Here is a 27,041-nt window from a genome sequence, read left to right on the forward strand (position 1 = left end):
TGATAACACTTTACCTCAAAAACGTCAATTGAGATTCCAGGATTTCACTCTTTTCCTCATAAGTAAGTTTTAGTCTCTCCTTTAGAAAAGAAAAAAAAAAAGTGCATTTTGTCCATGTCCTGTGTTTTAATTATTAATATTAAAATCAGTTATTTCTTTTTACCCAGGAGGAAAATCAATGTGCCCTCTCTGGAATCACTTTCCCTTATCCACTCCAAACACTTTATTTTTATTGAGTGAAAGCCTGCAAAGAACTACTGAGTCATAAAATGGTGATTACTAATAAAAAAGTTTTTTTTTTCCAAACTGCATAAACCAGTTCTTATTTTTAAAAGTATGACTCTGGGCAAAACCAATTATAACCCATTAAGTCCATGAGGGCAAGGATCATATCTTCCTGGAATCTCCCATTGTGATTGCTGCATAGCTGAAGCACCAAAAAATATTAATATGTGTTGGATGAATGATAAAAGTTATAAATCACGGTATGATAGACCAAAGTGATATATAATCCACAAGCCTCAGCTGATATCCAGTTTTTCTTTAATTCTAAGATAAAAACACTGCTACCTCCAAGAGCTTATATTCTAAGCAGAAATAGCAAGACAGATGAACAAATATAATTATATACAGTTTATACTAGTGAAAATACAGAAGGTAAAATGAAATAGAAAAGGCAGGAACTTATAATTTAGCTGAAAAGAAGTAGAGAAGGCTTCATTTGAAGAGATGGTAAGACTTGGATAATTTCCAATAGAGCAAAAGGCACAGTGGCTGGAGAAAGTGTGCTATATATCTGGTCAATAAATAGTTCAGTATCACTAGAATGTAGAATGCTACATAGGAGAGTAGATAGAGATAAGCTGATTAGGTAAGGCGGTCAGTGAGAAGAATGAATATATGAAGACTTTTATTTAGTACCTACAACTAAATAAAAGCCTCTACATAGCTGAAGCACTGGATGAATATTGAAATCTTTTTATCAGCACTGAATCTTATATTACACTGAAGGATATGTAAAAGAGATCATCACAAATGAAGACATTGCACATAAATAGCAGATAAGCCAATGAACAAGAGTCATGAAGTAGCTACTTACAAAACAGAAACAGACTCACAGACTTAGAGAATGAACTAATGTTTGCCATTAGGGGGAAGAATGGGGGGAAAGATATAGAACTTGGATCGACATGTGCACACTGTTATATTTAATATGGATAACCTACAAGGACCTACCGCGTAGCACAGGGAACTCTGCTCAACATCATGTGGCCACCTGGATGGGAGGGGAATTTAAGGGAGAATGGATACATATATATGTATGTCTGAGTCCCTTTGCTGTACACCTGAAACTATTGTAACATTGTTAATTGGTGATACTCCAATATAAAAAGTTAAAAAAAAAGAGTAATCAAGCAGCAAAGATAGAAAATATTTAGTACAAAGTTGTAAACAAGCATAATTCATAGAATTTGTTTCTCTTTAGTGTTAAATTTTATTTATTTTTATTAAGTATAGTTGACTTACAATATTAAGTGTTTCAGGTGTATAGCCAAGTGATTTCAGTTCAGTTCAGTTCAGTTCCTCAGTTGTGTCCAACTCTTTATGTCCCCATCAACTGCAGCTCACCAGGCTTCCCTGTCCATCACCAACTCCCGGAGCTTGCTCAAACTCATGCCCATCAAGTTGGTGATGCCATTCAACCATCTCATTCTCTGTTATCCCCTACTCCTCCTGTCTTCAATCTTTCCCAGCATCAGCGTCTTTTCCAATGAGTCAGTTCTTCACATCAGGTGACCAAAGAATTGGAACTTCAGCTTCAGTATCAGTCCTTCCAATGATTATTTAGGACTGATTTCCTTTAGGATGCATCTCCTTGCAGTCCAAGGGACTCTCAAGAGATAGTTATAGAGCTTGGATCGACATGTACACTCTGTTATATTTAAAATGGATAACCTACCAGGACCTACTGTGTAGCACAGGGAACTCTGCTCAACATTATGTGGCCACCTGGATGAAGACTCTCAAGAGTCTTCTCCAACATCACAGTTCAAAAGCATCAATTCTTTGCTGCTCAGATTTCTTTATAGTACAACTCTACATCCATTCATGACTACTGGAAAAACCCTAGCTTTGACAAGATGGACCTTTGTCAGCAAAGTAATGTCTCTGCTTTTTAATATGTATATACATATATATATACATATATATATATATATATATATATACTGCCTAGGTTGGTCATAGCTTTTCTTCCAAGGAGCAAATGTCTTTGAATTTCATGGCTGAGGTCACCATCTGCAGTGATTTTGGAGTCCAAGAAAATAAAGTCTGTCACTGTTTCCATTGTTTCCCCATCTATTTGTCATGAAGTGGTGGGACCAGATGCCATGATCTTCTTTTTTTGAATGCTGAGTTTTAAGCCAGCTTTTCCACTCTTCCCTTGCACTTTCATCAGAGGCTCTTTATTTCCTCTTCACTTTCTGCCATGAAAGTGGTGTCATCTGCATATCTGAGGTTATTGATATTTCTCCCGGCAGTCTTGATTCCAGCTTGTGCTTTATCCAGCCCAGCATTCCACATGATGTACTCTGCATAGAAGTTAAATAACCAGGATGACAATATACAGAGTTGATGTACTCCATTCCCGATTTGGAACCAGTCTGCTGTTCCATGTCCAGTTCTAACTGATGCTTCTTGACCTGCATACAGATTTCTCAGGAGGCAGGTAAGGTGGTCTGGTATTCCCACCTCTTGAAGAATTTTCCAGATTGTTGTGATCTACACAGTCAAAAGCTTTGGTTTAATCAATAAAGCAGAAATAGATGTTTTTCTGGAATTCTCTTGCTTTTTCAATGATCTAGCATATGTTGGCAATTTGATCTCTGGTTCCTCTGCCTTTTCTAAATCCAGCTTGAACATCTGGAAGTTCATAGTTCACGCACTGTTGAAGCCGTGCTTGGAGAATTTTGAGTATTACTTTGCTAGTATGTGAAATGAGTGCAATTGTGCAGTAGTTTGAACATTTTTTGGCATTGCCCTCTTTTGGGATTGGAATGAAAACTGATTTTTTCCATTCCTGTGACCACTGCTGAATTTTCCAAACATGTTCCATTATAGGTTATTATTAGATACTGAATATAATTCCGTGTTACATAGTAAATCCTTGTTGCTTATCTATTTTATGCATAGTAGCTTGTATCTGTTAATTCCATACTCCTAATTTGTCCCTCCTTCACTCCCTCTCTCCTTTGTCAACCATAATTTGTTTTCTATGTCTGTGAGTCTGTTTCTGTTTTATATATAGATTTATTTGTATTATTTTTTTAGATTTCATGTAAAAGTGATATCATATAGAATTTATATTTTTCTTTCTTCACTAAGTATTATATTTTGTAGGCCCATCCATGTTGCTACAAATGATAATATTTCATTATTTTTATGGCAGAGTAATATTTCATCATATATATATATAAACAATATCTTTTAAGGCAATTGTCTGCTGATGGACATGAGTTGCTTCCATGTCTTGGCTATTGTAAATAATGATGCTATGGACACTGGGGGGCATGAGTTTTCTCAAATAGGAGGTTTCATTTTTTGGGAGGATAAATACTCATGAGTGGGTATCATATGGTAACTCTATTTTGAGTTTTTCAGGGAACCTCCATACTATTCCCCATAGCGGCCACACCTATTTACATTTCCACTAACAGGACACAAGGGTTCCCATCTCTCCACATCTCTCCAGCATTTATTATTTGTATAGTTTTTGATGATAGCCATTCTGACTAGTGTGAAGTGATACCTTATTAAGGTTTTTATTTGCATTTCTCTAATAATCTCTTTCTTATGTGCCTGTTGGTCATCTATATATCTTCTTTGGAAAAGTGTCTATCTGGGTCCTCTGTCTATTTTTGATTGGGTTGTCTGTTATTTTTGGTATTGAGTTATGGGATATTTCTATCTTTGGAATATTAACCCCTTGTTGGTCACATAGTTTGCTGATATTTTCTACTATGCTATAGGTTTTGTTGTTGGTTTCCTTTGCATAGTAAAAGTTTTTAGGTCCCACTTATTTATTTTTGCCTTTATTTCTTTTGCTTTGCGATACCTATCTAAGAAAATATTGCTAAGATTTATGTCAGAGAATGATTTGCTTATGTTCCCCTCTAGGAGTTCAATCTACTCATGTAAAACTGACAGAATTTTATGACTGAATAGATGTGGGGGAGAAAAAGACATTAAAAATAACCCTGGGTTGTTGACTTGAACAAAACCAGTGAATGCTGGTGCTAAAGATTTTTCCAGAGTGAGAAAAGAAAATAAAATGGAACCATTAAAATGTTCAACTAATTCAAAAGAAGGCAGGAAAGGAAAAAAAAAGAAAAGGTGAAGAAACAGCAGAAGGGGAAAAAAAGACATAACAAGATAGTAGATTTAAAGCCAAGTATACACATAATCACATTTAAAGGACAGATATTGTCAGATTGGATAAAGAAAGCAAAACGCAACTATATGCTGTCCACAAGAAACCCATATTTAAATATGAAGACATAAGTATGTTAAAAGGAAAACAGTAGGAAGAAAAAATACAATGATAACACTAATCAAAAGCAAGTAGGAGTCAGTCAAAATACAAAAACCATGGGCTTTTCTCTATGCTATCACTGAAGAATAAGAAAATGAAAATTTTAAATATGTATATTGCTTATGATAATACTGGAAAAAATCTAGAGGTTAATTCTAAAGAAAGATGTACAAGGCCTTTATTCTGAAACTATAAAAAACTGACAAAAATTAAAGATGACCTAAATAGAGTGATTGGAGAAGGCAATGGTAACCCACTCCAGGACTCTTGCCTGGAAAGTCCCATGGATGGAGGAGCCTGGTAGGCTGCAGTCCATGGGGTCGCTAAGTTGGATACGACTGAGCGACTTCACTTTCACTTTTCACTTTCATGCATTGGAGAAGGAAATGGCAACCCACTCCAGTGTTCTTGCCTGGAGGATCCCAGGGACAAGGGAGCCTGGTGGGCTGCCATCTATGGGGTCACACAGAGTCAGACACGACTGAAGTGACTCAGCAACAAAATAGAGTGATATGTAATTTTACTATTAGACAATATATTATCATAAGTTATCAATTCTTCCCCCCACAAATGACCTATACCTTTAATGTAATCTTAATCAAAACTACTTAATGGCTTTTTGAAAGCTAACTAATTATAGATGTATTTCGAAATGCAAAAGGCAAGAAATAGGACATTCTTTAGCTCTAAGAAAAATGTTCGAAGACTTGGTCTACCAGATACAAGGTTATAAGAATCAAGACAGGATGGTAATAGCACAAAGAAGTAGTAACACAGACACCAAGGAATTAAAACACAAAGCCCAGAAACAGACTCACACATATATGCAAACTTGATTTATAACAAAGGTGTCAGGCGAATGATTGTCTTCTCAACAGATGATGCTGGGATATATAAATAACCCAATAGGAAAAGTAACTTCCTACACTTCCCGTCAGATACAAAAACAAATTCCATGTACACTGTAGTTCTAAATGTAAAAAGAAAGATTATAAGGTTTCTGAAAGATAACATAGGAGAATATCTTCAGAGTATTTAATGGCCTTGGGGGTAGGGAAACACTTTTTTATATAGGACCCAAAAGATACTAAAAAATAAAGGGAAAACACTGGTAAATTGGACCACATTAAAATTAAGAAATTCTAATCAAGAAAGAAAGAGAAAAAAAGAAACCTATCAAAAGAGTTCCAAGACAAACCACAAAATATAGGAAAATATGTTCCAACAGAGGTTACAAATAATAATGGGCTTATACTCATATTAAGAGCTTTAAAAAAACAGTCAGATAATTCAAAAAAATAAGTAGGACTTTTGAACAGGCATGTCATAAAAAAAGTACATCAAATGGCCAATAGATATATGAGAAGATACTCAATCACATGAGAAATCAGAGAAATGAAAATAAAAATCACAATGAGAACACTCCAGGACCACCAGAAAAACAGAATATCAAGTGCTGGCAAGGATATGGAGCTATGGTATCACTCATGCTGCTGACAGAAGTGTCAACTAATAAAAAAATCACCTTGGAAAAGTCTGCCCTTATGTACTCACATTGAGCATATACATACACTATGACCAACAATGACACTCCAAGGTGCATACCCAACATAAACATGTACAGGGCACACCAACAGACATATAAAAGAATGCTCATAGCAGCAAGAATCACAATATCCCCAAACTGGAAAAATACAAATATCTGTCAACAATACATAAATACATAATTATGTTATATTCATATAGTAGTTCTATCAATGAAAATGAATAAATTTCTAACACATGCAACTAAAAATCTATATGAATCTATCAAATATAATACTGAAAAATAGCTACACAAAAAAGAATAAGTACTATGTCATTCAATTTATGTAATATTTTAAAAACCAGGCAGAAATCAATTTGAGTGTTTGGGGATCATGCTTAGGGATCAATTTTCATAAAAGTCAAGCTAGTGTTTAGCTTTAAGAGAATGAGAGGTGGTGATTGGGAGTGGGCATGGAGAGGGCTCGTGGGATATGGTAATGTTAGACATCTTACAGGGACAGTTACATGGTTGTTCCTTTGGAGATAAATCCTAAAGCTGTACATTTTTGTTTTGCATACTTTTCTGAATTTATGTTAAATTGTGTCATTAGAAATATCAAAGGATGACATGACCAACTAATGTACATATTATAGAATGCTGCTCTGAGATGAGGAAGGAAGATGAAGACTGATATGTGGAAGTTATTAATGACCTTGAAAAGAAATGGTTTAGGGGGATATGGCGGGGGGGAAGCTCAAATGAAGTATGCTGAAGAGAGAATGGGCGGTGAGGAGCAGAGGCGTGAGTATAGACAACTGCTTTGAAAGCCTTTGGTATGAAGGGGAGTAGCTGGGGGATAGTTCAAAGGGAATGTAAGATGAAGAGAATATATTTTGTGTTTATTTGCTTTAAGACAGTAGCTAGTATAGTACATATTTTGCTAAAAACCCAGTTAAGAGGGATAAAAGGTACAAGAGCAAGAGGAGATATGTACAAGAGTGAAATCCTTGAAAGAAGTGAGGAAGACTTGGAACATAAAGCTCACAGAAGCAGAGACCGACCTTTGACATAAACAGGATAAACAAGTGAATCTATAACTGTTATAAATGGAACACTAAGAGAAGACATAAGAGGGAAACTAATTCTAATGTGGGAAAAGGAGGAATGGAAGCATGTAATTAGGGAAGGTAGGATGGGACGGGACATTTGAACTAAGTTTGGTAGGTAAACATTTCAATACGTAGAGGATAAGAAGGAAGCATTTTAGGCAGGGATTATTGCATAAGCCAAAGTCAATTCTTCAAAGAGAAATGGAACTGGGAAATAAGCTTATGAAGTAGCAAGAAGTGAGTGGTGTGCATGCTTAGAGCCAATACTTGTGAGAAAGACAGAAGAATGAGAAGCGAGTCTGGAAATGTAGTTTGAAGAAAATAGCAGATGGCTTGGGAGACTGGTCTTAATCCTATGGGTATTAAGCAGCTATCATAGCTTATTCAATTGGAAAAAACCGTATAATTTACTTAGTCTTTCTGATTTTTTTTTTTAAAGAAAGTAACTCTTTCCTAAATATTAGAAAAAAGCTTGGATTAGAGAATGAGAAGGAGCAAGGAAATTTGGGCCAGAAAGAGCCTTTAGAAAAATTTAACAACAAAACCTGTGGATAATAATGAGAGTGGAACTATGATTCATTATATCTTCCCCTGGAACATTCCATTTTTGGTTCCATCATTCCATTATTTTCACCCAGATCAAAGTATTTAAAAGTATCATTTGATCTTAAAATATAATTATTTTAGACTCCTCAGGAAATTGGGACATTCAGACGCATCTCTGTATATGGGGAGTTTAGAAAGCCACAAACACAAACATGCCCAGGGAAAATGCATTCTCAGAAAAGTCCTAAGAAGACCTGAAGCTTTCACTTCAGGCTGATCTCTAGGCTCAGAGCAGGCCTAACTGTAAGGTAAAGTTCAGCACAGTCAAAGTGCAAAGACTTGGAGAGTTGGTTGTTCTATATTTTGGGGGCTTTTTGGTGTTCTTGTTCTTTGTTTCAGCTGCTGGCAGTCAAGGAAATGTCTCAAACATCAGCTGTAAATGAGCTAATGGAACAGAGATCTCAGTGATCACACACAAGGAATAGCTTTTACAGAAATCGTTTGGAAAATTCTTTAAAGGACTATGACAGCCTTCAACAATAAAAAAGATATCAAACCTTAAAATAAATAGGGTATCTGATTTCCAGAGTTATCATATATAACAGTTTAATGCCCAGTTTTCAACAACAAAAAATCAGTAGGCATACAAAGAAAGAGGAAAACATGGCTCACTTAATTAAACAGAATAAACTGACAGGAACCATGCCTATGAAACTGCAGACATCAGACTTCCTAGACGAAAACTTTAAAAGGACTGCCTAAGAACACTCAGAATGCTAAGAGAAAATATGAACAAAGAACAAAAGGGAGTCAGGAAAACAAATTATAGAAAAGAACCAAACAAATTCTGGAGCTGAAAACAACAAAAACTGAAATAAAAAATTCACTAAAGAGATTTTAGAGATTTGGGCAGCAGAAGAAAGAATCTGAAAATTTGAAGATAGAACAATTGAAATAATTGAATCTGAGAAGCAGAAAAAAAAAATGAAGAATTACCAAATGATCCAACAATTGCTTTTCTGATTATATTTGAAAGTAGGACCTCAAACAGATACTTGTGCATCAATGTTCATATCAGCCTTACTCACAACAGCCAATAGGTTGAAAATCCCCCAAAATCTATTAACAGATAAAAGGAAAACCAAAGTGTGGCATATATGTACAGGGGAATATTATTCACCCTTATAAAGACATGAAATTATGATACACATTACAACATGGATGAAACTTGAAAACTCTATGCTCAATGAAATAAGCCAGACAAAATGAGAAACACTTAAGTGAAATATCTAGAATAGACAAACTCATATAAAGACTTTATGTCAGAAAATGTTACCAGGGGTTGTGGGAAGAGGGGAATGGAAGTTATTATTTAATTGGTAGAGTTTTTGTTTGGGATGATGAAAATGTTCTGGAAATGAGTACTGTTTATGGTTGAACAACACTGTGAAAGTACTTAGTATAAATAATTGTACACTTAAAATTTTAAATGGTTAAAATAGAAAATTTTGTGCTATATATATTTACCACAATAAAAAAGTACCAAAAATGTAGATGCATATAAGTACCCAAATACTCACCAGTTCTAGTTTCCATTTTTCAGCCTCACCAGCAGAAGCAACTTTGATAGTATCGGCATTGCCACATGAAGATGATCTCTTTGCAGCTTCATCCACCCTAGAGTCTTCACCTGTTGTAATCCAAGAATTCTGCATGTTTCCCTAAAATAAAATGTGAAAGTACTTGCAATTGACTTTTAACTTCTAAATCAATATACAGATTTTACAAATGGAATACTGATTATCTGTGATGAAAGGAATAAGAAAAATAGCAGATGCTTCTATATACAAATCAACAATTATTTTGCATTTTCAAGCTGTTAGGGGCATATTCCAAACACGTGTTACAAAGTTGAATTCCTACAGGTACAGGCAATAATGTAAATGAACAAAGAGGGCTGTATATCAGTGTATTGAACAAATGAAATTTTCTCTTTACCTCTTTGGAGACATATACTCTTGAAGCACATAAACCTCTCTTGGTTTGTTTTCCATTTTCCACATTTCATAAAGATATGACTAATAATAAGAATTACTACATATAAGGTTTACTATGTGCCAGACACTCTTTTACATCCTCCACATATATTAACTTAGCTAATCATTACAATAATCCTATGGGACAAGTTTCACTGTTACCTCCATTTTATAGATGAGGAAACTGAGTTACGGAGAGTAACTGCAAAAAGTCACGGAGGTAGAAAGTGACTAATGAATGGCAAAGCTAGGATCTGAACCCAGGCAATCTAGCTCCAGAGTCCTAAACCACTATGCCTTTTCTGAAAATTATTTATCTTCAATGTGAAAAACAGTTCACGGTGATAAACAGAACTGACATGCAGCTTGCCTGTCAAGGATCCAAAAAGTAGTTACAGGGATCAAGACAGAGCAACCCAAGAAAGAAGCCACTACTCAGTTCCAGTCAACTGCTGCCATGTGTGAATGCCATCTCATATTACCCCCAAAAATCTTTAGATTTTTAAAAAGATCAGGCAGATATCTGGCTCTTCAATTGAAACACTGTTAAAGACCGAGTCAGTTTTTCAAACAGACAAAACATGTCTATAGACTGAATTTGGGGCACCCACTGACAGTTGGCAAACTCTGGCATTCTCTCAGCATTCAGTGTAATAAGCAGCTCAAAATCTGGGTGATTTATGTGTGAATCAAGAACTAAATTACTTATTTAATTTATCCAACAAGTAATTAATGAACTCGTATTAAGGGCCAAGGGACACAGTATTATTCACAAGCAAGGATATGTCCCCAAACACAGAACTATACTGTGGTGTCATATCATGTTAGAATGTGGTAAACTGTATTCATTCAAAGTAGTATTCTGAGATTCTATTCCATATTCTTTGGGACGTTCAAAGAACTTGTATAATACTGACTATGTTCATGCATTGTGCTAAAAGCTTGGTGGCCAGTGGTAGGTGGTAAAAATGACCAAGACCAATCTTAACCTTGAGGAGTTTATAGGCTAGTGAAGAAGAGAAAAACCTAAGCAGGTAATTTCCATTTAGTAAAGCCATAAGTGTGCATGTCAGGACAAGGCCAGACAGAAGAGGTATACTAAGAGCAACTGGAGATTCAAGGAAAGTTTCTGGAGAAGTTTTGACACTGGTGTGATATCTTGAAGGATGAAAAAAAAAATAAGTTAGATGCCAAGAACAGAGAACACCATGAGAAAACTCACAGAGATGAGAAATAACATGGTGCTTCCCAGAGGCTTTTAGGAAATTCAGTATTATTAAAGGTTGACGTACAAGGCAATAATGTCAGAAGATGAAAGTAGAACTGTTTATGATAGCCAAAGCATGGAAACAACCTAAACGTCCACTTACAGTTGAATAAATAAAGAAGACGTGGTACACATACACAATGGAATACTACTCAGTCATGAAAAATGAAATAATGCCATTTGCAGCAATATGGATGCAACTAAAGAAGATCATACTAAGTGAAGTAGGTCAGAAAGAGAAAGACAAATACCATAGGATATCACTTTTCATGTGCCATATTTGTACCTAAAATATGGCAGAAATTAATCTACATACAAAACGGAAACAGGCTCATAGACATAACGAACAGATTTGCAGTTGGCAAGGGGTAAGGGAGAAGAGAGAAGGATAGACTGGGAGCTTGCTGTTGGTAGATGTAAACTATTACATTTAGAATCAATAAACCAGGTCTTAATGTATAACACAGGAAACTATTTGATATGTTCAATATCCTGTGATAAACCATAAGGGAAAAGAATATAAAAAAGAACGCAAATATGTGTATAACTGAGCTATTTTGCTGTACAGCAGAGATTGGCATGGCATTGTAAATCAATTATGAAAGTGTGTGTGTTAGTTGCTTGCTGCTGCTGCTGCTAAGTCGCTTCAGTCGTGTCCGACTCTGTGCAACCGCACAGATGGCAGCCCACCAGGCTTCCCCGTCCCTGGGATTCTCTAAGCAAGAACACTGGAGTGGGTTGCCATTTCCTTCTCCAATGCATGAAAAGGAAAAGTGAAAGTGAAGTTGCTCAGTCGTGTCCGACTCTTAGCGACCCCATGGACTACAGCCTACCAGGCTCCTCCGTCCATGGGATTTTCCAGGCAAGAGTACTGGAGTGGGGTGCCACTGACTTCTCCGGTTAGTTGCTTAGTCGTGTCTAATTCTATGTGACCCCCATGGACTGTAGCCCGCCAGCCTCCTCTGTCTATGGAATTCTCCAGGCAAGAATACTGGAGTGGGTAGCCATTCCCTTCTTCAGGGGATCTTCCTGACTCAGGAATGGAACCCAGATCTCCCACACTTCAGGCAGATTCTTTATTGTCTGAGCCACCAGGGAAAGTGGGGGGAAAAAACCAAGGAGAAGCCAGAGAATTAAATAAGGATCTGGAAAGTAAAGTATGCCATGCTAATAAGCTTGAACTTGATTCTGCAAGTAGGGAAAAATCTTCTAAGATTTGATTGTATTACAAACAGTCTTGCAGAGCAACGAAGGAAAGTGGTACAAATTTCCTATGGAGAAATTGGAGGATGTATGTAGACTATAGATCACTGATTTATGATATACTGTTTGGAAATAAGTGCTACTCTAATTGACATGTTCTTTCACAGATAGCTTGTAAAAAACTTGAATGATATTTGATCAAGATAGAAAAAGTCAAATTACATTTATATCCCTGAAGATCACTGAAGACCTCTGATTTCTTAATTGAGGGGAGGGGTTGGAATGGAAGGGATGAACAGACATGGAAAGAAATAGCTCAGAAATTTTCCACTTAAAAAAAAATCCTAATAAAAAGAGTATTTTAATATAATTTTTTAACTCTCAAGAAAAGCCCCTTGAGAAGGAATATGATAAAAAATGAAGATGCAAATGAAATATTCTTTAAATGGTTTTAGTTATTTAAAAATAATCTGCTTGCTTCTTCAACTGTTAAGTCAAAAACTAAGCTAAAAGCTAAAAGTTGTGTAGGCTACCATCAAAGTTCCAGTCCATGGCAAAGATGGTTTGGTTCAATATTGATAAGCTATTCCTAATCTACTCAGAAAGGCAGCATAATTCAAGGCCAGGTGGATGGATCAAGGGAGTCAGACAGTGCTGTGTTTGAGTTCTAGCTTTGTAGGTTACTTAATTGCTGTATATCTTAATTTAATCATCTGAAAGTTGATGTAACAACACCTGCCTTATGCAGCTATCATAAGACTGAAATGATATAATGTAAACAAAGTATTTGACACAATACCTGGCACATCATAACCATGCAGTCATCAATAACTATTAATTATTACTATATACATATTTCAGTTGTTTTTCCAAAGAAGGCATTGAGAAACACTGAAAATATATAGTCAAATCTGCCAATAGCTTTGGCAAGATTTACCATCAACATGGTAATAGGCTCGTTAAAAAGAGTTTAGGAAAAAAGGAAGATGATATCTCTCGATCTGTTTATATTTAAGATATTCTAAATAGCTTTATTTACATCAAAACTCTCAATACAACACTATTCATAGGTTTGCCAAAATGCCTCAATTCACCTCCACAAGTAGCAGTGGGAGAAATAACTCTGTAACAACAAAATAACACAGAAGACTAGCATTAAAACAGGTGTCAAGGCCACCTGACATACCCAACTACCATTTTAATGTCTGCATTATGTTTCAGCTCATGTGAATGTTTTTTTTTTTTTTAAAAAAAGCTCTCTACAACTCTACCCTTTCTATAATCTGCCTATCTGCAGTTTTCTTAAGCAAGTTTCCTTTGTTCATAAGGCAAAGCATGTGTGCTTTTACCATCATTTCCTTCCCCTTTTGCATTACTCACTTCTCTTGCCCTCTGATTCACTTGTCTGCCTTATTTCCTTTCTCATTTCACTTCTCCATCTTCCACTTCTTTGCATTGTATAAATATCAAAGACTATGAATAACTGAGTCACTGTTCACTGCATATTTGGAGGAAAATCAAAAGAATATTTTAAAAATGAGCTTACTTGTAAGTACTTTTTATGAATCATTTTCAAATTGACCCAAAATAATAGGAACTAAGACAAAAAATTTTAAACACTAATATTAATAATACAATACTATAAATATTCAGAAAAAGTTATATAATGAAGAAAATAGCTGATCACAAAGTGATGTGTAATTGCAGAAAAATAAACTAAAATGCTAATCAGCTCACTTTATTATTCAGACTTAACATATCTAGATACAATAGCAAATTCTAACACATAGAACTCTAGGACTACAAATGAAACATCAGGTCAGGTTAGGAAAAAAACTTCAAAAATTAGAGGACACCCAGGTAAAACATTAAAACAGCTGTGTTTTTTCCTAAACAGAACTTACTTACTAATAATGACTAAGTCAAAAGCACCAAAATACACTGCAAAGTAAAGCCGAAACAGGCAAGTACCAAAACTTTCCCACAGAAAATGGAGTTTTGTCTCGAAAAGCAGAACAACTATTATCAACTACCCGATAGCAAAAGAGTAAAAACTATTTTGAAGGCAAAAGTATCTCTGACAACTCATAAGGAGAAATTAAATTTAAACTATTTAAATATCATCATAAAAATTTTACGTCACAGAATTATAGAGATCATACAATTCTCTGTTACTCAAAATGTATTCCACCGATATTAGATTCACTCTGGCAACTTGCTCAAAGACTAACCCAGACCAATTCTCAGGGGTAAAGCCCAGGATCTGCACTGTCAGTAAGTATCCCAAACCCCATTCACATTAAAGACTAAGGACAGCTAATATTGGTGAATTTCTCAAATTTCCAATAAACAGAGGACCTACAAGGTGAAGCCAAGCCTGAAAGTCCTATAAAATTACTTGCCAAACATCCAGCTTGTTAGGGACAATGGGAAGATTAACATTTTGAATCTTGGACACACATGTCAGTGTTCTTTCTCCTGCTACTGCTGCTACTGCTAAGTCACTTCAGTTGTGTCCAACTCTGTGTGACCCCATAGACGGCAGCCCACCAGGCTCCCCCGTCCCTGGGATTCTCCAGGCAAGAACACTGGAGTGGGTTGCCATTTCCTTCTCCAATGCATGAAAGTGAAAAGTGAAAGGGAAGTCGCTCAGCGTGCTCAGTCGTGTCCGACTCTTAGCGACCCCATGGACTGCAGCCTACTCCTACACCATGCTAATTAGACTTATTGGAACTCAAAGTTCAAAGACGATTTAGAGAAATACAACAGAAATCTAAACTACAATTCTGAACAGTTGCTGGATTTAACAAAGTCCAGCTCTGTTAACATACTTCCTATATGACATACTTCCTGCTTTCAGACTTGCTCTTTCGTACGGAAAAAACACAAATGGTAATGCTCAGAGAGGAAACTGGAGTGGCTGCTAGGCACCACTACATCGTTTAATTTGAGGATTCATACCACCACAGCAAATTTTAATTTCTGCAGCCCCAAGTAAATACCAGAACAGCACTTCTGCCAAACTTTAAGAAAAAAATTGAAGCAGTTGAGAAGGCTGAGGGAGAGGGTAGGAGGCAACATTCAGACTATATATATTTTAGTTTAATGATTTAAATAAATGCTCACAGATGCATCCAGAAGTGTTTGCTCCCTCATTTCTTCTTGTCCTCGAGATTTCAGCTCTTGTTGGAGCCTTTCATTTTCAAGCACAACTACTTGTACCCTATTTTTCATTCCAGAGAGTTCCTCCTATAAAAAGCAGAAACAAACACCAAATACATTAAGCATTTTTTTTTCCTTTTTTTTTCTTTTTAAGAAATGCCACTTGCAGACTGCATACATTAAGCAATCTTAAGTAGTGCTTTTATTTTGTTGATTACTAGACGATCCAACATGATATGAAGCATGGAAGATTGATGCCCTCTATCCATTTTCTGAAATATTATAATCATATTTTGACAAACAAGAAACTCAAGCATTAGCTAACAAAGAGAAGGCTGGGGGAAGACAGTAGATGGCCTGCTAATGGCCATACCACAGGACTGTGTGGTTTCTGACAATTTTATTCAACAGACTTATATAAATTCTTTAATTAAAGGGCTTATCTAAAAGACTTTTAAACATGAGATAGATACATCCCTAAACAAATAAAGTAAGATATATTATTATTCATGCTCAAATGCCAATAACATTGAAAACTGACAGAGGTCTACATAGATAATAAAGGACACTGAGGCAGAAAGGTGAGGAAAGTTACAATGACTATCTATGAACTGGTAGCCAGATGCAAGGAAATTATGAGTGAAAAAAGTCTGATGGATAGTTCTTAAAGAGTGTTTCCTTGGCTGCGCAGGGAGTAATATAAAGAATTATAGGTATATAACAATTTGTATAGCTATTAAGAGCATCTCACCCTGAAAAAATATAAAAAATACTGATATATTGAGGGTATAATACTTAATCTTCATTACTGTTATAATAAACAACTATTGCACAGCGTATAAAAATTCCATCCCATTCATTTTATTCAGAAAAAAAAAATCAAAGCTGTAATTGAAGACCATAATTAAACAAATATTGCAGACTTCCAATTTCTGGTCTGACATATAAGAAGCTTGGAAGACATCACTCCCATCTTCATAACTAGAAAAAGAGCTGAACAAGCTTAAAAATAAACTACTCTTCTTAGACCCATCAGAGAATTAAGGTCACAGGGAGAACTATTATCCCTAAGAATGGAAAGAAAGACAAGTACTCCTGAGAACCTCAACCCAGCAGAGCAGAAACTTCTGGAGGACCCAGTGGTGTGGTAGAAAAAGATAAAAATAATTGATGAAATGCTGGAAGCTTAGTATAGACCAGTTTGAGTTAAAAACTCCAGAAGAACCCAGTCTCTGGAGGGGAAGGTGTCTCCTACACTTTTATGAGCTTTATCTCCAGGACACGAGCAGATTCTAATAGCAAAGACTAGAGGAAAGCCCACTCCTGTTTCCTCCAGTAGGAGAGGAAAAGTAACCCAAAAGCATTGTTCTTTTTAACCAGGGCTGCCTCAAGAGAAACTATTTTACCAGAGCCTAAGAAACTGGTGTTTGCTTTTTTCCCCAGAACCTAAGTGACCTGGGGGAAGCGAGCAGAAACCCAACTCCAGCCTCCTAGCCTTCTCGTCTCACTTAAGGGGAGAGGGAGACTGAGAAACACTTCTGAAGGATATACAGGGTCACTAGAAGACGGCGACATGATCATAGGATTGCAAAATGCTCCCCCTACTCCCATACCCTACCACCACATCAAAAGTACTCTTGTATCATAACAAGGGAAGACACTGAAATAACTGCACATCTCAGTATATATTTAAGAATTCTTGAGGGAAATCCAAAGACAACAATAGAGACAAAACCAGAACTCTAGAGGAAATTTTAGCCTCTGACACATATAGTAACAGCAAATAATAAACACAGTCTAACTTCTACAACAAATAAAAATACCTTACACTAAATGTATATTTCCCTCAGTTCCTTTTATTCAATCCATCATGTCCAGAATTCAACAAAAAATTAGAAGGCATCCTAAAAAACTTAAAACACAGTTGCAAGAAACTAAGCAAACACAGAACCAGACTTAGATATAGCAAAGATGCTGGAATTATCAGATGGAGAGTTTAAAATAATTATGATTAGCATGTTAAAGGGTCAAATGGGAAAAAGTGGTTCACATGCAAGAACAGATGGATAATATAAGCAGAGATGGAAACTAAGAAAAAAAGCAAAATGCTGGAAATCAAAAACACTGCAGAGGAAACAAAGATTGCCTTTGAAGGGGTCATTAATAGACTGGACACATACAAAGAATTAGTAAGCTTGAATAAGTGTTAACAGAAACTTCTCTAACTGAAATGCAAAGAACAAAAAGAATGATACAGATGGAACAGAATATCCAAGAATTGTGGAACAATAATAAAGGTGAAGAAAGACAGAAAGGAGGAGAAGAAATATTTAAAAGAATAATGATTGAGAATTGCCCCAAATTAATTATAAGTGCCAAACCACAGATCCAAGAAGCTCAGAGAACACCAGGCAAGATAAAACTGAAAAAATCTACACCCAGGTATAGCATATTCAGACTGCAGAAAATCAAAGAGAAAGAGAAAAAAAAAATTTTTTTAAGATGTCGAAGGAAAAAACCTTACCTATAGAGAAGCAATGATAAGAATTACATGAGGTACTCTTTAGAAATCATGCAGGCATGGACAAAGTATAACAGAATATTTAAAGTTTTGAATGAAAAGAGCCTCAACAAGCTAGAATTCTGTAGTCAGTGATACCAACCTTCAAAAGTGAGGGAAAAACAGACTTTTTCAGATAACCAAAATTAGAAAATCTGTTTCTGGTAGACCTGCCTCACGAGAAATGTTAAAAGGAAGTTCTTCAAGAAGTAGGAAATTTATTTAGGTTATAAACTCAGATCTACATAAGGAAAGAAAAAGCAGTCCAAGAAGGCATATAGAGATGAGTATAATCTTTTATTTTTCTTAATGTTAGCTGATATAACAGATAACAATTTGCTCAGTATCATATTAGCAATAGTGTATATAGATTCAACAAGTATATCCTACAGGAAATCAGTCCTGAATATTCATTGGAAGGACAGATGCTGAAGCTGAAACTCCAATACTTTGGCCACCTAATACAAAGAGCTGACTCATTTGAAAAGACCCTGATGCTGGGAAAGATTGAAGGCAGAAGGAGAAGGGGACAACAGAGGAAGAGATGGTTGGAAGGCATCACAATGGACATGAGTTTGAGTAAACTCCAGGAGTTGGTGATGGACAGGGAGGTCTGGCGTGCTGCAGTCCATGGGGTCACAGAGTCGGACACGATTGAGCGACTGAACTTAACTGATATAGTGATCATAGCTTGTGGATAACTGAAATGAATGACAAAAATGCATTAGGGTCAGGAGGGAGGAACTGGGAACACTCTGTTTAAAGGAATTTTTCCCACCCCTGAAGTGTTTATTGAAAATACACTTAGGTTAGTTGTAAAGGTAACTGTAAACTCAAGGACAACCACTTACAAGTTTGTTTTTTTTTTTTTAAAGAAATTCAATTGATATGCTAAGAGAGGAGAAAATTACAATCAAATAACATGCTAACTCAAAACCGGAGATGGTACAAAAAAAGAAAAAAAAAAAAGCAGAAAGAACAAGGGCAATGAATAGAAAACAGTAAAAAATATGGCAGGTATCATAGATAGCCAACTGTGTCAAAAACCACTTTAAACATCCATGCTCTGACTATATCAATTAAAAGACAGACTGCCAGAGTAAATAAAAGACAAGACCCAAATACACACTGTCTACAGGAAGCCTTCTTTAAATCTAAAGACACACAAAGTAATGGAGAAACATATACCATGCTAACAGAAATCAAAAGGAAGCTACTGAGCATTTGTATATTCTTTTCTCCAGAGCTCCAGATATGTTGCTAATGAGCAATCAATCATGTTTAAAAACAGCTGGACTATATGATGATCTTTTACTTTTATCTAGTTTGTTTCACTTTTTCTATCTCATATTCAGTGCTCATTTCATTTAGTTTATGTTCTTCAATTTCTTCATCTCTTTTTTTTTGATGTTCTTTCTCAGCCTTTATCAAGTGTAGCAGAAAAGCTTTAGCATACATATATATAAATATGTGCAATATATACATTTTAGAAAGCTTATGAATTTATGCATAACTAAAAATTATGACAGTATTATTTCACTTGTTTGATTTAATATGAATAGAATGCTAGATTTCTAATTAAACAAATAGATATGCAATAAGCAACAAAGGTTTACTGTATAGCATAGGGCACTATAGTCAATATCTTGTAATAATCTATGATGGAAAATAATTTCAAAAATAATATATGTGTATTTGTATAACTAAATTACCCTGCTATGCACCTGAAACACTGTAAGTCAACCATACTTCAATAAAATATAGATATTTTTTAAAAGAAAGACATAAGAACAATTAAAAAAAGAAAACTAGAGTAGCTATATTAATTTCAGATTTCATAGTAAGGAAAAAAATATCAGGCATAATAAAGAGGCATGACATGATAAAAAGTTCAATTTTCCAAGAAGACATAATAATCCTAATGTATATGTGCCTAAAAACAGAGCATTAAAATACATGAAGTAAAAACTGATAGAACTGCAAGGAGAAACAAATGTATCTACTACTTCAGTTAGAGATTTCAACATCCCTCTATCAGTCATCGACTGATCTCGCAGACTGGCAAAATATCAGTATGCACATAGTTGAACTGAACACCACCATTAAATCACTTGGGTCTAATTGACATTATATACTACTTCATCCAACAACAACAAAATATACACTCTTCTCAAGCTAACACATAACATTCACCAAGACACATCATATTCTGTGGTCTAAAACCATATATCAACAAATTAAAAAGAATGAAAATCACAAAAAGTATGTTCAGTTCAGTTGCTCAGTCATGTCTGACTATTTGCGACCCCATGAATCGCAGCTCACCAGGCCTCCTTGTCTATCTCCATCTCCCGGAGTTCACTCAAACTCACATCCATCGAGTCAGACCACAATGGAATTAAACTATAAATCAATAACAGAAAGACAGCTGGAACACTTCTAAAATATGTGGTGATTAAATAATACTCTTCTAAATATATACAGGTCAAGGATAAGTTTTAAGAAAAGAATTTAAATTATTTTGAACAAAACAAAAATGAAAATACCACATCAAAATTTGTGAGATGCAACTAAATCAGGGGAAACATTAAAAAGAACACAGATTTCAAGACAATAATTTCAGGAAACTAAAACAAACAACAAAAGAAATTAAATCAATAGTAAGTAAAAGAAAAGATAATAAAAATTAGGGTAGAAACACATGAAATTAAAAACAGAAAATCAAGACAGAAAAGCAACAAAACCAAAAGATTGGTCTTTGAAATGATCAATGAAATTGATTAGAGTCTAGCCAGGTTAATCAAGACAAAAAGAGAGTAGACACAGATGACTAATCTCAGAAATGATACCACTACAGATTCTATGGGGCTTTCCAGGTGGCGCTAGTGGTAAAGAACTCGCCTGCCAGTGTAGGAGACACAAGAGATGCAGGCTTGATCCCTAGGTCAGGAAGATTCCCCTGGAGAAGGGCATGGCAACCCACTCCAGTATTCTTACCTGGAGAATCATGGACAGAGAAGTTCATAGGGTTGCACAGAATCAGACATGACTGAAGCAGCTTAGCACACATGCACAGACTCTATGGACATTAAAAGGATAATAAAGGAATACTATGAGCAAAGCCCATAATTTGATCACCCTAGAGGAAATGAACCAGTCCCTTGAAAGACACAATCTACCAAAACCCCTTAAGGGAAAGGCAGTTAATCTGAATAGGCCTAGTGAAGTCACTTAGTCGTGTCCGACTCTGAGACCCCATGGACTGTAGCCTGCCAGGCTCCTCTGTCCACAGGATTTACCAGGTAAGAATACTAGAGTGGGTTGCCATTTCCTTCTCCAGGGGATCTTCCCAACCCAGAGACTGAACCCAGGTCTCCAGCATTGCAGGCAGACTCTTTACTGTCTGAGCCATTAGGGAAGCCCTGAATAGGCCTACTTGTATTAAAGAAATTGAATAAATAATTGATCCTCTTTTAAAACAGGAAGTACCAGTCCTATTATTGGTTCACTGGTGAATTTTGATAAACATTTTAAGAAGAAATTAGATCAATTCTCTAAAATATATTTTATAAAATACCAGAGAGAATACTTCATAGCTCATTCTAAGAAGTCCGCTTTATCCTAACCTAACTAGATGAAGCGACTACAGGGCTGAAAAATGGCGATCAATATATCCCATGAATATAGATGAAAAATCAAAACATTAGTGAATCAAATCCCACAATGTATAAAAAGAATCATACAACAGGACCAAATGGAATTTAATCTACCTATACAAGTCTGGCTCAATATTTCAAAATCAAAATAATTCAACATGCTAGAAAAAAATCAAATGATCATATCAATAGATGTAAAAAAAGCAAGTGACAAAATCCAGGAGCCATTCAAGGTAAAAACCTCAATGAACTAGGAATAAAGAAAAAAATCTTCAGTTTAGTAAAAAAAAACATCTACAAATAACCTATAGCTAACACTGTACTTCACTGTGAGACAACAGGTAGTTTCCCACTAAGATTAAGACAAGAAGGTCACCTCTTATCGCTTCTATTCAACATTATATTAAAAGTCCTAACTAAAACAATAAGGCAAGAAACAGAAACAAAAGCTATAAAAGAAGAAATTCTTTAAAAGATAGCTATATTTGTCATAGATGACATGATTGTCTATGAAGAAAACCTCAAAGAATCAAAAAAAGCTGCTAAAATAAATCATTAAGCAAGGTTGCACACTACAAGGTTAATATATAAAAGTCAATTGTTTTCCTATATATTAGTAATAAGTAATTGGTATTTGAAATTAAGAACACAGTACCATTTACATTAACACCAACAAAATTAAATACTCAGGTATAAATTGCATAAAATATGCATCAGATCTGTAAGAACAAAATTGCAAAACGCTGATGAAGACATCAAGGAATATCTAAATAAATGGAGAGATATTCCATGTACATGGATAGGAAGATTCAATATTGTCAAAATATCAGTTCCTCCTAACTTGAGAGATTCAACACAACCTCAGTCAAAATTCCAGCATGTTACCTTGTAGATATTTACAAACTGCTTTGGAGCTTATATAAAGAGGCAAAAGATCTAAAATCATCAATATGATATTGAAGGAAAAGACCAAAATTGGAAGATCGACAATGACAGACTTTAAGACCTACTATAAAGCTCCAATAATCAAGACAGTGTGATATTTGTGACAGAACTGACCAACATATCAATGAAACAGAATAGCGAGCCCAGGAACAGACGCACACAAGTACAGTCAACGGATCTTTAACAATGGATAGAGAACAAACATATGGATACCAAGGATGGAAGGAGGAGGGGGATAAATTGAGAGATTGGGATTGACAAATATACACTACTGATACTATGTATAAAATAGACAACAAATGGGAATCTACTGTATAGCTCAGCAAACTCTATTCAATGCTTTGTGGTGACCTAAATGGAAAGGAAATAAAAAAGAGGGGATATATATATACATATAGCTGATTCACTTTGCTGTACAGTAGAAACTAACACAACATTTTAAAGGAGCTATACTCCAATAAAATTAATTAAAAAATGGAATAAGGGTAACTCAATGTTGATAGTCTTTTCAACAAGTGGTGTTGAACAAATGGATATCAATATGCAGAAAAAAATTTTAATGTCTAGATACAGATCCTATACCTTCAAAAATATTAACTAAAAAAGGAGCACAGACCTAAATGCAAAACACAAAACTATCAAAAAGCTAGAAAAAGAATTGGAGAAAATATTGGTGAGCTTGGGTTGGGTAATATTTTTAGATTTAATGCCAAAGGCATAGTCCATGGAAGAAAAAAATTAATAAGCTGGACTTGACTAAAATTAGAAGCTTCTGCTCTATGATGCTGTAAGACAAGCCAAAATTGAGAAAAAAGAATTGCAAAAGATATATGTGATAAATGACTGGTATCCAAAATATATAAAGAAATTTTGAAGTTCAACAATTAGAAAATGTACAACTCAATTAAAAAATGGGCAAGAGACCCAAACAGACATCTCATCAAAGACAGTATATAAATGGAAAATAAGCATATGAAAAAATACTCAACATTGTATGTCATCGGGGAATTGAAATTAAAACAAGATGGCATCACATATTTCTAATACACTAAAATTCAAACCACTGACAATACCAAATCCTCACAAGGACTGTTCCACGTCATAAGCTTTCATTCACTGCTGGAGGGAAAGTAAAATGGCACAGCCATTCTGGAAGACAGCACACCAGTTATAAAAATAAACATACTCTTACAGGTGATCCAGCAATTTTGCTTCATGTTATTTACCCAAATGAGTGAAAAAAAACCCAGTAGATTTATTTCTAGTTGCCACAACTTGGAGGCAAGTGGGATTTCCTTCAATTGGTGGGTAGTTAAAAAAAAAAAATCCTATATCCAGACAATGGAATATTACTCAATGATAGAAATAAGCTATTGAGCCATGAAAAAACATTAAGGAGGCTTAAATGTATATTGTTAAGGCAATAAAGCTAATCTGAAAAGGCTACAAACAGTATGACTCTAACTATACGACACTCTAGAAAAGGCAAAACTACGGAGACAGTAAAAAGATCAGTGGTTGCCAGGGGTTTAGCGGATAGGGAAAGAAGGATAAATAAGCAGAGCACAGATGATTTTTAAAGCAGTGAAACTATTCTCTATGATACTGTAATGGTAGATATATACCATTTTACATTTTAAAAGCTTATAGAATGTAAAACAGAGTGAAGGCTAATGTAAACTGAGGAATTTACTAAATAATAATGTAACAGTATTAGCTCAAAAACTGTAACAAACATACTACAGTGATGCATGATGTAAACAGCAGGGGAAGCTGCTGGGGAACTATAAAGTACATGGGAATACAGGATAATTCTATGTATTTTCCATCCACTTTTTCTGTAAACCTAAAGCTGATCTAAAAAACAAAATCTGTTAATTAAGCAAACTGATCAGGTTTCTAAACCCTCAAACATTACTTTCAATATCCTGCTTCCTTGTTAACACGTATCAAATGTATACTCTGACTTTCAAGGATTTTGTAATCTTCTATTTAACCAGTTCAGCGTTATTTTAAAAATTTCTAAGAGATATCTTCCATTGAAGGAATGTAGACTAGATGCCTCATGACCCCCATAAATAAATCATATTCATCCTGAATATTTTCTTCCACTGTTGCTGTTTTTCCTTTAAATCCTTTCATCTCCCTTCTGCTGATCTAACCATCCTACACCTTAAGATTTTTCTCTCCCACGAAAACATCCTCAAAGACAGTGAGCTTTTAGTAACCTTTTTCTCTTATTATGACTATAGTTTATACCACAAAATAAAGGAACCCACTATCTTTACAATCGTGTCGCTGTGATTCTCACAGGTAATAGTGCTCTCAACTAAATGGTAAGTTTATTACGATTTTTATCACACAGTGGAAGAACCTGCCATCTCAAAATATGCCACTCTGGAAGAATTATCTTGAGCTAAGGGCTCGTGGAAAACAGCAGGCACGAGTCTGCTCTGACTTCCCCTTTTCTTCCAGAAAGCAGGACTACAACTCCCATGTGAACGATGTCCTCCCTACACCAGGGAGAAAGAACAGTCTTATCACCAGAGACAGGGAGGAGAGACTGAGAGAAATCTGTACAAACAGACCCTGTTAAAAGAACTCATCTTCTTCAGCCTCCCCACATATTTTCGGTACATTTCCACAGCTGCTTCTCTTTGTTCAACCAAGTACAAAAGCACTTAGGTTTCACCACTTCTTCAGGTCTTCATTTCCTTATGAAGGCTCCCATGTCACATAAATCTTACATTAAATAAATGTGTATCCTTTTATCCTGTTAATCTATCTTATGTCAGTTTAATTCAAAGGCCCAAACAAAGACACTAAAAGGGCCGAGCTAATGTTTTATCTCCCCTACAATATCTTTCAGGTTTTACTCACAGCATTTTAGCGATTAATAGAAGCTTATTAATGGAATGAGCCCTAGGATACTATTTCAGCTTTTCTAGTAATCCAAGAATACCTGTATAATAATGAATGTATCCTCCAAGAACAAGGAGAAATGACGTGCTAAGATCAGGAAACTCCCTTGAAAAGCTGACAATGAAATATTTAAAGGTTTCTTAAGCTACATATCAGACTTACACTTTGGGAACCATATGTTGGAAAGATAATACATGATACAAAAGATATCACTAAGTTCTATAAAAATATCACATAATCTGATGTATTAACATTAAAAAAAAAACGAAGACACTAACATACTTTGGGAAGGCATTAAAAACATTACTAAACCTCATACAGTTATGCAATATATAACATCTAGTGTTATAAGCCATAAGTGACAACATTTGGTTTCTTGATTTCAAGTATCAGTACTCCCACGAGTTATCTTCATTCAAAGTTACAGTAAGAATCTTTATACTGACAAGGAGTAGATATAGTCTACCAGCTTAGAATCCCTGTTTGCTGCACTACAGTTTCAACAGGTTGACAAGAGTGGGAGAATGACTGGTATTACTATTCCAAAGCATTTGCCATAAGCTGGGCTAAAGCACGGAGAAGGCAATGGCACCCCACTCCAGTACTCTTGCCTGGAAACTCCTATGGACGGAAGAGCCTGGTAGGCTGCAGTCCATGGGGTCACTGAGAGTTGGACACGACTCAGTGACTTCACTTTCACTTTCATGCATTGGAGAAGGAAATGGCAACCCACTCCAGTGTTCTTGCCTGGAGAATCCCAGGGATGGCAGAGCCTGGTGGGCTGCCGTCTATGGGGTCGCAGAGTCGGACACGACTGAAGCGACTTAGCAGCAGCAGCGGCTGGGCTAAAGCAAACAGAGTAGAAAGGAAAAATTCCAAAACATAAGAGAATATTATCAAAATATAATAGACTACTATATAACTGTAAACTACTGGGAAATTAAGTACTCAGAAATGGCATGGTCAGGAGTACCATTCCCGAGCTTGAGAAGCTCTGATTACACATCAGACTTTTCAATCACAGAAAGATGGCAACCATCAAGGTGTTGCTATAAACATGAAGACTAATTAATAGCAATTTTCAACAAGATATTATTATTAATAACAATATAGTCTGGCTTAAATTTTTAATGGGATACTTACCTTCCAGAACTTGACTTCTGCCTCTAAATGATAAATGTACTGAGACTGGTCATTGATGATAGGAACAAGATTGTGGACAGTAGGCATATTGGTTTCCTCACATTCTGATGACCTCTAAGGCAAAAAAGAAAACAAATGAGGCATGTTTGGATTTAGCAAAGAATCAGTTAATACTATCTCCATACTCGATTTAGCACTTATGTCATATAAACAGAATAAAAATAGACTAAATCACAGTGCGGCTAACAGTATTATTTCATCTTATAAATTCTATAAATAGATAAGATTCAGGAATATGAAAACTATTTTTTAAAGAGGGAAAAGGAAAATGGTTGTAAAAAGCACACAGCAATGGGAAAATGCTCAAGTAGTA

The 27,041-nt window shown here is 35.5% G+C and overlaps 1 protein-coding gene across 7 annotated transcripts in view; it reads right to left on the reverse strand.

The window, feature by feature from the left end:
• The window catches only part of SDCCAG8 (serologically defined colon cancer antigen 8), a 243,569-nt gene that overhangs the window by 200,875 nt on the left and 15,653 nt on the right, over nucleotides 1–27,041 (reverse strand). For all 7 annotated transcript variants that reach the window (XM_018060258.1, XM_013970102.2, XM_005690561.3 and 4 more), the window contains exons 4-7: nucleotides 26,669–26,782; nucleotides 15,407–15,529; nucleotides 9,355–9,495; nucleotides 15–79 (exon numbers count right to left, since the gene is read on the reverse strand). In XM_018060258.1, coding sequence (XP_017915747.1) covers nucleotides 15–79; nucleotides 9,355–9,495; nucleotides 15,407–15,529; nucleotides 26,669–26,782 — 443 coding nt within the window. The remainder of the gene's footprint in view (nucleotides 1–14; nucleotides 80–9,354; nucleotides 9,496–15,406; nucleotides 15,530–26,668; nucleotides 26,783–27,041) is intronic.

Source organism: Capra hircus, chromosome 16 (genome assembly GCF_001704415.2).
Source record: "Capra hircus breed San Clemente chromosome 16, ASM170441v1, whole genome shotgun sequence".
Lineage (NCBI taxonomy): Eukaryota > Metazoa > Chordata > Mammalia > Artiodactyla > Bovidae > Capra > Capra hircus.